This window comes from Arachis ipaensis, chromosome B10 (assembly GCF_059453495.1).
Source record: "Arachis ipaensis isolate K30076 ecotype BB chromosome B10, ASM5945349v1, whole genome shotgun sequence".
In the NCBI taxonomy this organism is placed as follows: Eukaryota; Viridiplantae; Streptophyta; class Magnoliopsida; order Fabales; family Fabaceae; genus Arachis; species Arachis ipaensis.
In genome coordinates, this window is record NC_142435.1 from 128337308 (window position 1) to 128351672 (window position 14365).

General features: G+C 37.4%; 2 protein-coding genes and 1 pseudogene across 2 annotated transcripts; 1 reads left to right on the forward strand and 2 right to left on the reverse strand.

Moving 5' to 3' along the window:
* Positions 1 to 296: 296 nt before the first annotated feature.
* On the forward strand, positions 297 to 2116 carry LOC107620855 (uncharacterized). Its single transcript, XM_016322958.1, has 2 exons — positions 297 to 909; positions 990 to 2116. Exons 1-2 carry the CDS (start codon positions 297 to 299, stop codon positions 2114 to 2116), a joined length of 1740 nt encoding a protein of 579 aa, XP_016178444.1.
* A 6837-nt stretch (positions 2117 to 8953) lies between these two features.
* On the reverse strand, positions 8954 to 12195 carry LOC107624038 (phosphatidylinositol/phosphatidylcholine transfer protein SFH12). The gene is made up of 10 exons (XM_088493155.1): positions 11807 to 12195; positions 11620 to 11687; positions 11253 to 11482; positions 10912 to 10989; positions 10680 to 10781; positions 10542 to 10591; positions 10355 to 10454; positions 9931 to 10007; positions 9700 to 9766; positions 8954 to 9169 (listed from the first exon to the last, which is right to left on the reverse strand). Exons 3-10 carry the CDS (start codon positions 11391 to 11393, stop codon positions 9089 to 9091), a joined length of 696 nt encoding a protein of 231 aa, XP_088349281.1. The 5' UTR covers positions 11394 to 11482; positions 11620 to 11687; positions 11807 to 12195; the 3' UTR covers positions 8954 to 9088.
* A 129-nt stretch (positions 12196 to 12324) lies between these two features.
* Positions 12325 to 14087, reverse strand: LOC148581672 (uncharacterized; annotated as a pseudogene).
* Between the last annotated feature and the right edge of the window lie 278 nt (positions 14088 to 14365).

Sequence of the window (14365 nt, forward strand, 5' to 3'; positions counted from 1 at the left end):
CCACGTAGGCATCATGTGGGGGCGTGATGATGACGTAGGCATCACGTAAGGGCGTGCTGATGTAGCACGTGGGGGCGTGATGATAACGTGGCGGAGCTTAATTGGTACATTGGGACATCACGTGGGGCGTGCTGAGTCAGCACGTAGGGGCATCCTGACACGTGGCAGGATGTGATTGGCCTGAGGCAATCAAAACGTGGGGGGCATGGTGAATGCTACTCTCTATATAAGGCAGTGCTCGGGTCCATTTTCATTCTGAGGAAGTGTGTGAGTGTTCTGAGTGTGTTTCTGGTGTAATGGAGGGTACCGCAAACTTGCTAGTGTATCGCGATGGTGAGATAATACGTAATACTCATGAGGGAGTGAGGTTTGTGTGCCAGAATTCGTTTTCGTTTGTGGTTCCATGCACCATGACGTTTATGGAACTTCAGAACGGTCTCTGTCAAAGCGTGGAGAACGGTACGTTAATGAGAGTGAGCAGAATTCTGTACCAGAATCCGGTTGTAGTTTTTGGTGGTCTAATACAGTTTGATACCATGCCAATCACTGACGAAGTGACTATGCATAATATGTTCCAAATTTACCGGCAGACTCAGATGCGACAGCCACAGATTAAGCTGTATGTTGAGTTTGAAACCGTAGAGGCAAAATGGATTCAAAATGATTTAGAGGTGGAGGATGATAGAGCTGCAGTGTACGAGGGAATGAATAGTGACAGCGAAGAGGACTTCGAAGCCACTTATGAAGCCGGCGACGAAGACGAGGATGGTGATGTGGGAGTTGAGACAGCAGTGGATAATGTAGTGGTTCACCCCTCGATCAGTCAACCGATGAACGTGCCACCTTTTATGCGTGAATTGGATCTCGACGCCATGCATGCACCGGAGTTTCCGGAATATTCAAACATAGGTACATGATGACCGAATAATATGTTTTCTTTAATCTATACTTTGGATTGATTAATAAACGATGATGGGCATTTTCTGTAGGTGTTGCTGATCCCGAGGACGGAGAGTTCTGGATTGGAATGGAATACAATTCTAGAAAGTCGGTCGTGGCAGCAATTAGAAGTTACACTATCGCTAGAGGAGTTGACTACGACGTGTATGAGTCTGAGCCACAGACGTTCTATGCAAAATGCAAGATGTATGGGTGTGGGTGCGACTGGCTTATTCGAGCCAGCTTGATACAGAAAAAATATTGTTGGGAGATACGCAGATACAACGATAGGCACACGTGCACAATGGGAGTGATTTCACAGGATCATTCCAAGTTGGACTCGGATACAGTTGCTGAGGCTATAAGGCCATTGGTTGAGACTGACCCGTCCATCAAGGTGAAATCTATAATAGCCGAATTTCAGTCAAGGTTCAACTATACCATCAGTTACCGAAAGGCTTGGTTGGCAAAGCAGAAGTCCATAGCAAAAGTTTTCGGTGATTGGGAGGAGAGTTTTCAAGCCTTGCTGTGGTGGCTCTTGGTTATGGTTCAGAAGATGCCTGGGTCAGTTGTCCAGATAGAAACACGCCCACTGTACAATGGGAATGAAGAGGCGCAAGGGGTAAAAATACTTCATCGCGTATTTTGGAGTTTCAATCCATGCGTTAGGGCATTTAGGCATTGCAAGCCCCTAGTTTCGGTTGACGGAACACACTTATATGAAAAGTACAAAGGTACACTTCTGGTCGCTGTTGCACAGGATGTGAACCAGAACATTGTGCCTATCGCTTTTGCCTTGGTGGAAGGGGAGACAGCTGATGCGTGGTACTTCTTTCTCAGGAATCTGCGAATGCATGTTGTCAGAAAAGATGGTGTGGGTATGATCTCGGACCGGCATGAGTCAATTCGGGCAGCAGTAAATCGTTCCAGAGGTGACTGGCAACCTCCAAAAGCATGGTGGATGTTTTGTATAAGGCACATCGGCAGCAACTTCCTACGAGCATTCAAAGTCGCTCACTTGCAAAAGCTTGTGGTCAACATTGGGTATTCAAGAACGGTGGAGAAGTATAACATCAACTATAAGAGGTTGGAAGAGCGAGGCGACGCATATGCCAGGTGGTGCGATGCCATTGGACTTAGACATTGGGTATTGGCATTCGACGAGGGACATCGATAGGGCCATATGACGACGAACCTTGTCGAGTGCATTAACTCAGTGTTGAAGGGTGCCAGTAATCTACCTGTGTTGGCACTAGTCCGAGCAACATATTATCGGTTAAATGAACTTTTTACGCGGAAGAATGCTGAGACTCACGAACGCAAACGTGCTGGATTTACTTATTCTGTATTCGCACAACAGCGGATAGAGGCAAGTATGCAATAGGCTGGGAATATAGTTGTGCACTGTTTTGACAGACGGAATGAAGTATTTGAGGTGCGCGAAATGACTAGCGAAAAGGTGTTAGTCGTTGATCTTGCACGACGTACGTGTGACTGTGGGCACTTTCAGGTGGAACGAATACCATGTCGCCATGTTATTGCTTGCTGTGCTAACCAGCAAATCGATTGGCAGGTGTATGTGCATGACGTGTACAAGATGACAGAGGTCCATAAGGTATATAGATTCGAGTTCTCGCCGTTAGGTGATGCCGAGACATGGCCTGCGTATGAGGGACCCACATTGGTCGCTAATCCCGCCTTGAGGCGAACGTCGAAAGGTCGCCCAAAATTGACCGGATACTTGAATGAAATAGACTCACGCGACATGCATGGTCCTCGGATATACCGTCTCTGTGGTGCTCAGGGACATAATCGGAGTCGATGTCCTCAGCGTGCTGGACCGAGTGGTGGGGGGGAATGACTTTTATTTTCATTGTATTTGTATTTTTGAATTTGCATTTTTATAATAGATTTTCTTTTTCGTCTTAGTCGTGTTTGTATTTTTAAATTTGAGATTATCCATTGATGTTTAAGACCATGATAATGTTAACATTTACTGCCTTACTGAAGCAAATATACAAATTTTTAACTACGAATAACATCGGCCAACATACAGAACATTAAATACGAATTACATTAAACCCTAGGATGAAATCTAAAAACCCCAACCCGATGCTCACTTCCTACGACCCATCCAGCTCAGTGCCTTACCCATCATGCCCTGACCTGGCCGCGACGGAGTATACCTATCAGGTGGATTTCGCTCCATCCGTAGGTCATATGGGTGACCTGGAACTGAGTCATCCATACTTGCAGCGGCCGACCCACCTGCCTCTGCCGGAGGTGCCGACCTACCCGCCACTGCCGGAGGGGCCGACCCACCTGCCTCTGATGGAGCAGATGCACCGGGGTTGTACTCGTCAACAAGTGTGTATGTCCGCCGAAGGAATCCACTATCACACGATGCACCCTCTGACGTGTGGTCGGAAGCAGGACGCCGCAAACCATGGCTCATACCGACTGATGTCCCCACGTGGATTAGCTGAGGCTGACAGTGAATGCATAGCACTAAAATCTGACCAACCACCCAAACTAGCATTGGCCCAATTCTGTAGTTACTGATCTCCGTGACCGCCGATGGAGAAGTCAAACCAATCATGACCGACTGGAATCGTCAGTATCGGCTGACGCACCTGGCTGGACTGGCCCTGGTGCCTGTGCTGAGAGTGTTGGGAATGGTGGCTATGCTGAGAGTTCTGGGAATGGTGGCTGTGCTGAGAGTGATGAGAGTGGTGGCTGGATGCACTCTGGTCTTCTGGCTGTGGTACATAATAAGGAACCGGCTCAAACACTGCATGCTGAGTGGGACCTGAGGTGTAGGTGGCTGAGGTGCAGGTGGCTGAGGAACATACGCCGACAATCTCAGCATATGTCCGAATGAGCGCACGTACCAATCCCGATACTCCGAGGTCGGTATGAAGTCCCAGGTCGGAAGGGGGTGCAGATCCCGCAGTCGAGTGTTTCGCTTGTTGCCCCACTTTCGCTGTCCATTTCCCATGCAAAACTGTCCAGTCATAACACTCTGCGAAGAACCATGCAATGCTGGTCCAGTGGAATGTCCCTTGGTATTCGCAGGGGGGGGGGGTGTGCGAACCCAAACTGACGCATCACTCGGTTCGTAGGGTGCCATTCGATACACTCGAGCGACAACAACGGAGCAACGATATCACACACATCAAGATGTTCATGTAACTTGCCGGGTATGATCATTCCTTCGTACGGCCGCCACTCAAACTGCCACAGATAATTCGAATGTCATAACTCTAACATTAATGTCTGGAACTAGGATTCATTAGAACCATAAATATTTACCTCCTGCATGTAGTCTATATCATGCCTAAATGTCACAACGGTCTTCTCTACCCACGCTGTGCTCCGTTCCGAATGACTCCACCTGAAACATGATACAGTGAAAAAATTTACGTAAGCAACTGTAATTGAAACATGCATAATGAATATAATCTCCGACAAGAACCATAAATATTTACCTCATGGCAACTGGTATCTCAGCAGATGGAAGGATATGTCTCGGTACGGGCGCAATACACGGCATTCGCTCCCATGCCCAAACAAACAATAGATTAAGAGGGCCATCCATCTCCTTCGTGTCATATTGTGATGCATGGCATAGTGCTCTGTAAAGATGTGTGAGACATGCTGAACCCCAACTATAAGTATGGATCCGCTCGAAATCGCAAAGCAACGATAGATACTTCGCATGGGCGTATGCGGTCGACTTATCTGTGAATAGGGTCGACCCTAACATACAGAAAATTTGACATCTCACGTATCTCCTTATGGACTCTTCAGTGTCCAACGGCTCCTCATCTCTGATACGTTGAACCCAACCAAGCTTTATATAGGATTTCGAATTACGGCTGAGTACTGGTTCACCTCCGAATATTGCCATGCTTTGACTCTGAACGAAATCACTACTACTGTCAGTCCATCCATTCACAGGCTCTCCATCAATTGGTAAGCCAAATATATGTGCGACATCTTCCAATGTCACTGTAACCTCACCCACCGGCAACACAAAAGTGTGAGTCTCCGGCCTCCACCTTTCAACCAGAGCAGCTAACAACGGGTGAAATCCTCTTATCATCCCAATCCTAGATACGTGGTAGAATCCCATGGCGCGTAAGTAGTTTTCGACCATCGGGTTCCAACTCTGTGGCGGATCCAGTTTACGCTGTTAGGCTGCATCAACAAAAATATATTTGTTATATTAGTTATAAATATTCATTTATTAATAAACAAATATTAGCATATCTATTTATAAAATGTATGTGATCACATCAACTAATAATATTATTTACATATTTATTTATTTTAATACTTTATTTGTTAGAATCATTAACGTGCAGTGCATTACCATAGTTAAAATAATTTTTTTTGTGCATCAACATATATTTCTCTAATATTATTAATAACAATGTATATATATTTTTCTAATATTTATTTATTACTTTAACATTTATATATTAAACTTTTGAATATGTTCAACATACATATTTATTTACAGAATATATATTTTTTATTTTACTATAGTATTATTTTTATATTTTTATCGTAGAGAAATATATTTTTTTAAAAAAATTTTAGTATGTCGTATAGTATAGTATAATATATATTTTATTTTAGTATTTTTATAACAGAAAATTAATTCAAAATTAACAAAAAAATTATATTTTAACATATTAAATAACAAAAAATAACAGAAATTAAAATACACAATAAAAATATAATTACCAACTTACATAAATTAGATGATCCTAATAATTTTTAATATGTTCCTCCGGAGCATTATAATTATGAACCATTCTTTAAAATAAATACAAATAATATTTTTTTTACTACCTATTTTCCCACCCTTTCTCCTTGTGGAGCAGCAACACCCTTCCCCTCTGATATGAGTTCGCAACCCCCCTTCCCCTAACGCTTTTCTGCCCTCTCACTAACACATTTTCTTTCTATATTGCAGTTGGAGGAGGAGGCTCTTTATATAGAGTAACGAAAAGGCCACGCTTGCTGTTTACCAGGGTGAGACCTGTCCCCTACATGGCAGCAGCTGCAGCACCCCCCGTGGTGCAGGAACATCGGGACTCCGCGACGCCAGCTCCACCACGCCCCTGCGTGGTGCCAAAACCTGCATGCTCACCGCGTCACCACGCCCCTGCATGTTGACCGCTGTTTCACCGCCTGATAAATCACCCCACCCTCCAATATCCTCCCAAAACACCAACTTCTTTCCCATAACAAAAATAATTTCTAACCCACAACATCATGTGTGGATTTGTGAATTAATTTCCATCCCTTATTTCTACTTTAGGATTTGCAGCAGAGTAAGTATGTAGTTGTGACAACTTTCCTTCTCTTTTTGTAACAACAATATCTTGTATTTATATGAGAAATTATTGATACTCTTCGGTCATATTTTTTATACATGTCCCAGCAAAGATTTATCCTTTACTAGAAGGCTAAAAGTCAAAGAAATGGAGAACTTATCTAAAAATAAACAAGTTGTTGTAAACTTTAAAGATCAATAAGCTATTGGAGAAGCACAAGATTTGCTTGCTGGATATTTAAGAATATTGGCAATTGATTGTAAGTTATTTTCAATCAACTTCTCAAAGTGGTCAGGACCTTTAGGTGTACTTCGATCTAAATTTGAGGAGTATTTTAACAACTTGCTGAAGGTATGCACTTGAAATATTTACTTTTATCAAATTGCTATTAAAATTATACATTCTTAGTGACATTTTGTTATTTATGTATGATTCTTTTTTAAAGCCAAAATTTTATTTCAAAATTTTTGAAGGAATTGCAAAGCGATATTGCAAATTGAGTCTTGCAAAACAGAGGTCACAACATAGAATTAAGTTGTGGGATGAATTCTATGATCTATGCATGAGTAGACAAGCAATATTGATAATATCCCAGTTGGTATATACAGAGATCAATGAGCATCCTTTGTTCAGTATCGTTTTCTACCTTCTACAATGATAACATGATAAACTTTTTAAAATTAATATTAATACATAATCATTTTTCTAATATTTTTTTTTCATAGGAGATGTGTAGGAGAAACAAAGAAGTTCGCAGCAAGCAAACAATTTTTCTACTGGTGGCTTAAAACCCTTCTTAAAAAAAAGACATAAAATAGTATGAAGCATAATTCAAGTTTTTTGTTTTCACTAAATTATGATATGCTTCTTAACTTTATTTGATATTATTTTACATAGTTTTTAGCAACTGGACAAAAAATTAGCCGTGAAAAAATGTACATAGAAATTGATAAGAAGAAAGATGGGTCATTTGTAATTGATGAAGTAAGGGATATAGCAGTAACTTAAACTTATTGGTATATTTTTGTATAAAGTGTAACCTAAGATTTCGACAAACTTAATGTTACTTTGTTAGTTTTTCGTTGTTTAAATCTCAATTGTAGAAACAAATTGAACTAGTTATGTCTCAAAATGAGAAAGATGATCTGGACCATCCACAAATGATACTATTGGCAAAGTGTTTGGGAAAGAGCATTCTAGTAAGGTGTGATGTATGGATATTAGAACAACACCTACTAATACTTTCAGAAATGCCAATCGTCCTAGCCAGTAGCCAATTCTTCAACTTCAATGTCTTCTACCAATTACTCCCAAGCTGATTTTAAACGTTTGAAGTCTAAATTTGATGGAACATTGACTGCACTAAAGACTTATTTCCTTTCTAAAGAAGGAAGAATTCTTGTTAAATTTACCAGTATCTTTGACCACACAGCTCAGGTAAATTGCTTTCTCTTCTCGAATTTATGTTGCACTAATCATTTTGAAAATTATGATAAATGATAACTGTTATATTGAGCTACTATTTTAGCATTGTTAGTCTCGTATATTCTAACCTCACACCTCCATTCTTTTCAATTCATTGTTCAAGTTTTTGACACTTGAAAAAGTTAATGTCTTTTTTTTTATTTTTTTCCTTTGAATTATTTTTATAGTGCTATAGATGTTGGCAACTTTTATGTTAATATTTTTTGTTTTTAATTTATTTTAGACTAATGATGTTGAGAATGAACCTATTACACCAACAACAGCAAGAACATCATCAGGCGGAAGCAATGAAAATCGTGAAGATATTGTTTAGTGTTGCTTTAAAGATTGATTAGTTGTTAATTCTTTCATACTTTTTAGAGTATTATGTTGTATTTTTTTATTAAACAAACTTATTCAAGTAGTGAACTCATTAGTGGTAGTTGTGAATTTATTGAATTTTAACTTGTTTAATTTTTAGGATTAGATATATAAAGATAGTGGTAATTAAAATATTATGCATTTTATTATAATATAAAGAAGTTATTATTTATTTTAATGGCTTATGAATTAGATTTATATTTTAAATAATTTTACTAATATTAAATTTTGCCTTCTAATTAATATTTTATAAAATAAAAAAAAAACTATCACTACAAAAAAGGGTTAAAATGGCAGTTTTTTATGAAAATTACAGCGGTTACAACTGCCATTATTACCAAAAACGGCGCCTCCAAGAAACGCCGGTATTCTGGGCGCCATTCTGGTTATTACGGCGGTTTTCTGAAAACCACCGTAATAACCAATGGATAATTCGACGGTTTTTTTATGGTTAAAATGGCGGTTTAACCAAATAAAATAGCGGTCTTGTTGTTTAAAATGGCGGTCTATAACTGCCATTTTTACCAGGGTTTAAGGCATCCTTCTAGTTTAAAATGGCGATTTTTAACCGCCATTTTTACCTAGGTTTAATGGCATCCTTTTCATTTAAAAGGGTGGTTTCTAACCGCCGTTTTTACCAGGATATAATGGCACCATTTTTGTTTAAAATGGCGATTTTTAACCGTTGTTTTTACCTAAGTTTGATGGCAATTTTATACTTTTTAAAATGAGATTGAAATTACCTACTTGAAGTGACATTTTTTGAACTCAAACTTTAAAATCTATTAATAATCAAAAGGTATAGCCTTAAATCAAACATTATAACAAGATTTTCAATTCATACATGGTCTTCGAAAATCAAGAGTCATAATCCAAAAACAAAGTATCAAAGATAACATTTTTCAATAATTCGTCTTACAATATATATATATACATAAAATCTTTATCATGCAAGATCATGCTTCTTGGGTGCTAGCTCCAAAAGATCTACTTCTTAACTCTTTTGGTGATGGAATTTCACTCTCTTGATCCAATCCCTACAACAAAAATATAATTATGAGCACAATAAAAAAGGATAGAAAACTGAATCTGAAACTATTAATATGAAATTATTCAATCATCAAAGTTTTATATATGCAGATATCAAACGTCGAAATAGGTCGCAATTCATGACATTTCCTGTTTAACAAAAAAAGAACCAAACGTCAAGATTATTGGAAATGGTAATTAATGCTATTGACACGAGATGTCCCTAATGACAAGACTAAATTAAAAGTACTAATCACAATTAGGCAGTAACTGGATGGAACAGAACAACAAAAAAAGGCCATGATATCTATGATGTCTAAAAATGACAAGAATCAAAAGTACTGAATTTGGTTTCATATTTATCACGTAAATGAAAGCTTAGGTGTCTAAGATGTTTTCATTCACTAAACTTAATGGTTCCAAGAAATTAAAAACAAAAGTTCCTCAATGAATGCTTGCACACAAGTTATAATACTATTTCCAGCATGGAAATACAGCATACATGCAGTAAGATACAGGGTGTTAAGTAAAGAAAAACCTCCTTTTGAGTTTGAAAGACATAAACCATAGTAGAAGAAATTTCTTTATTGATGATCTTGTCAAATCTGTCCCATCACAGAATAAAAGAAAAAGGACATAAACAAGCCAATCGGTTACGTTACTTTTGTAATTCAGTAATAACAAAATGAAAATAAAGACAACAAAGAAACGATTTCAAAAATAGAACAGATGCAGAAAGATACTTGAAAAATAGAAAAAGCTATCATACCTCATTTTTGCTCTCTGGAATTGTCTCAATTTTATGGTTTGAAATTTTGTGGAACCCATTCTGAACCATCGGTAAATCTGCATACAAATTAGATAGTAAATACTATATATAAAAACTTATAATATGCCGTAAATTAATAGATTAAATTTTTTAAAAAAATAATTTTATAATAATAAATATATAGATTAAAAAATGAACAAAAACTTAAATTTTCAATAAATGTATTTAGTTTGAGTTTTTATTTTTTATTTTTATTTTTTTAAATATTTATAAATACAAAAATTAATAAAAATAATAAATTTTAGATTTTTGAATTTACATCATATTTTTTGTTTTTCTATTCACAAAATCTTATAAAGAGAAAACGCTAAAAATGAAAATGCAAACCAAATAAACCAATTAACAATGGTTTGGTCGAAGCTACCATCATTATATATGGATCCTTCCATGGACCCTTATCAGAATGCATGCAGCCTCCATGATCAGAACAGGTACAAGTACCTCCAAAAAACTCTAGCAACTCACTATCAATGCAAAAGTAATGGATAAGAACAATGTGGAGTGTAAAAACTAAAATGGAATTAAAAGTAATAATGAGTTATATGGCTCACCTAGCATCAATCACTTCTAGTAATTTGCTTTGATACTTGTTGCCAAGTACCTGTAAATGTAGAAGTAATTTCAGTTTAAATCCTACTTTCCTTGAGAAAATTAAAGAGGATTAATTAGCATACAATCTTTGTTCTCACATGGATCTTTGATGGGGTCTTTGGGTCAAGGAAGGATTTGACAGTGCTCCACAACATTCTGAATCCAGAACCAGCATTGATGATGTACATTTGGCTCAAGGTCTGTAATGAAGGACCCAATTTAATGATATTAAAATTAAAATCTCTACTTCGACATAATTAAATATTTAATCGAGAAATAAACTCTTTTATAATCCATATTTACTATAACAAAAGCAGGGGAAGGACTTACTTCAGAATAGTTGTTGCCATCAATCTTCTGAAGGGCAGTGATGAGCTCTCTGGCATGTTTGCTGAAGTTCTTAAGCCCCTGCAACATGCGTCAAAAACAAAAATTAATAAGTATTCTGTAGAACAACATGAAATCAATTTTTAATCATTTTAGAAAATACTTATTGATATTAACTAATATTGGCAAGAAGTTCTTAAAAAGTGTGTATTGAGGAGTTACCAATTGATTTTTAATTGATGACTAAGAATAATAAATTCTAATGGTCTTTTAATATTCTTTCACGTTAACAATTATTTTTTCAATTTTGTATGCCTCCATTATTATGAAGCTTTGTAGCATGCATTACTAAGAATGAACCTGAGCAACATGTGATAGTCATCGTGCTTGGAAGGGAGAAGCTCATTCAAAATGAGAGCTTGGCGAAACTCATCAACAATTTTGGCCTCACCAACATCACGAAAATCCTCTATTTCAAGGGACATAACCTTGCTACTACTTCACCTCCCCTTCCTCTTGAAAGAATTTCTCAGTTTCTTTTTCAACGAACCCACCCGGTTAGTCTTTTCTGAGACTGAAACATAAACAATCATAATAATATAAGTGAAGATTTCATAAATCATCTTCTTTTATAATTTAAACTCATAAGTAGAAATTATGAATAGTTCTATATATTTCTAACATAAGGTAATGGCTGGTTTAAATTCAAACCTGCCGGGGGAGAAAGAGGTGCAGACATATTGTTGCTTTTGTTGAATGCTTCTGCTTGGTATTGTCATCTAGCAATGTGCAAAGTGGAAGTATAAATAAATAATAAATAGCAATGTGAGAAGAGGCAAGGCAGTACATATTTTGTTTTGTTTGCTTAAAGAAGAGGCAGGGCAAAAAATTTAATTACCTTCTCCAAAAGATAAGCTATCATGTTGCTGTAAAAATTCAGAATATTCTGCTAAGGCCCTTAGATTCTCCGGATAGATTCAAGAAAGCAAAAAAAGAAACTACAAAAAAGAAAGCTAAAAAATAAACTACAAAGCCAAAAAAGAAACTACAAATTACAGTTCATATATAGCATCCAAAATGAGATAAATAAACATGGTAGTTGGTCACGCATTAGATCAGTTCTTAAGTCCTTCCATTGAGACTGAAAAATCAAATATAAGCATCTTTTAGACATACCAGAAACCACATTTCATATCAAATAGCAATTGCAAGAACTACCTGTTATGTTCCCCTAAACACAACCACCAACCTCCTCCTGTGGAATCACGCCAAATTGCAACCTGAGGGTTTCAATTATTAGCTAATTGAAAGAAGTATATTGAATGAGATATCTGCATAAATGGTATTTAGGGTGATACACTGCAATTGTTAGAGTAGCAATGTAGCATACATATTGTAGAAGAGATAAGAAAAGACCTACGTGTCTGTGAATGCATTATCTAAGAAACATATTTTTCAAACTCAGACTTAATGTAACTAGGATGACCAAGTGAAGTGGTCATCATTGCCCAAGCCTCCACAGCACTTTCTGCAGTTGAAAAAAGTGCTCTCATCTCTTCAGCTTTCTTTTCATCCAACAGTAATCCATTCTGTGGGAAGAAACTCCAGACTAATAGAATATTGTGTGTCATCACCTCCTACTTTGGTGCAATCTTCTTTGATTTCTTTCTCTTCCAAAGAACGTGCTTTATTTTTCATTTTTGAAATTGTTGTAGTCAGAAGCATTAAACCACCTAAAATTGAATAAGTCTGTCTAATTAAATTCTCTGTTGCTTTTTTGACCTCTGGAAGTGAAGATTGAATTACAGCAATGGCAGGTTGATCACTTGTTTTATCATTATTCCTTGTATTATCCTTATCACTTCTTTGATCTTTATCATCCGTACTTCCTGGTAATGCAAGTCCAAACTGAATATATATATTTTCTGCAATATTTTGTGACTGTGAGCCAATTTTATTTAGAAACTCCAACCCATCCCACTTTAACTTCTCTAGAACAGAGAGGCCTAGCTTTTGAATAATGTTAGCATTAATAACATTAGCAAAAATTTTCCAGAAGAGTTTATTTGACAGCTCTTCATCACTAAATTGTTTTGATGAATCAGAATCTTAACTAGTAAATTAAGATATGATTAATTCACACATGCTCCATCTCTAATTAACAAAAATTAATTCACTAGTAAATTTGTAGAACATACACTAGTAAATCTCATAAGTTAACTAAGACAACATGAACAAACATAGATACTACACATTCGCTCTCCCTCTTATTAAATGTATGAAAGGAAGGCAAGGGAAGAATGAAGATACCTCCAAGCGTTCCCTTTTCCCATGTATTAATGAAAGGATGGTTTTTCCAAGTGTAGTAGAATTTTGCAGCTCAAGCCTTGAGTTTCAAACCGATTGTATAGCTTGTGCCTCCTCGTCAAAGATCCTCAAAACATGGCTGGAATCCCCATTCTGCCACATCAAATTAATAAAAATCAAATCAATCATGCATGCATCAAAATCAAGCAAGAACATAAAAACAGTAATAGATAGAATCACCAAAACCAGAGCATGATAAAAATTCAAGTACATACTGCTAGTCCCAGAAGCTTTGCTCTCTCTTTAGCTTCTGTGATCTGTTTCTGATTTTTTATGTTATATTTATCTAAAGACTGTCTCAGAGAGTCAGCCTCTTCAGCTATCTGTTCCACTTTTCTGCACCAAAATTCACAGCGCAACCACTTCAACATCAACCACTGGCAAAAGAAAAGAAAAGAAAAAAACACTAGATTCCAAACTTTGTACACAAACTGCATGCATTTATTTCATCGATTGCATATACTTCGTTTATTTCAAAGGCATTATGGCCTAATAACAAACGTGTTGCAGAAACAGAATTTTCGATTAGAACTTATTCAGACTAGGTTAAAAAATGGCGAAGGAGGAGGATGATTCGGAACGAACCTTTTCTAGAGATCGCGTTGAGATTTGGCGGCGATGGAGCACCATAATCGATCAATCTGGACGCATAGGGATTGGATCTGAGAGATGTCGTTGGAGAGGGAGAGGGAGAGATCAGAGGAGGCGGAGTAGTCGAGGTGCTTGAGGCGTTCCATGCAGTTGCGCGTATTTAGGAGGAGCTTCTTCGCGCTTTGATAAACATCCAATAACGTTGCTCCGCCGCCTTCCATAGTGGCGCTTAGTGCTGGTAGTGAGTGTGGTGGTTTTTTCGGAGCTCCGAGGAGAAGAAGCTAAACGTCAGGGAGAGAGAGAATCTGTGAATTGAAGAAACATAGAAATCGGAGCTCCGATGAATGCTGACAAGTCTTCAGATCGAAGCCAAATTGTAGAGGCTCAATGAAGGCAACGACAACGGCGTTGCTTGCAACTGCGAGGAGATGAGCTACAACAAGGGAATGAGCGACAGCGAGGAGTTGAAAGACAAATCAGTGGAAGATGAACAACGGCA

What these genes read in the sequence shown, in the direction of transcription:
- LOC107624038 (XM_088493155.1), bottom strand. Translation starts at nt 11,393, where the DNA reads ATGTCCCTTGAAATAGAGGATTTTCGTGATGTTGGTGAGGCCAAAATT. An exon ending in CTAGAAGTGATTGATGCTAG is followed by an intron (nt 10,455 to 10,541) that starts GTGAGCCATATA and finishes TTGCATTGATAG; the next exon opens with TGAGTTGCTAGAGTTTTTTG. An exon ending in TTCCAGAGAGCAAAAATGAG is followed by an intron (nt 9,767 to 9,930) that starts GTATGATAGCTT and finishes GTGATGGGACAG; the next exon opens with ATTTGACAAGATCATCAATA.
- LOC107620855 (XM_016322958.1), top strand. Translation starts at nt 297, where the DNA reads ATGGAGGGTACCGCAAACTTGCTAGTGTATCGCGATGGTGAGATAATA. An exon ending in TCCGGAATATTCAAACATAG is followed by an intron (nt 910 to 989) that starts GTACATGATGAC and finishes CATTTTCTGTAG; the next exon opens with GTGTTGCTGATCCCGAGGAC.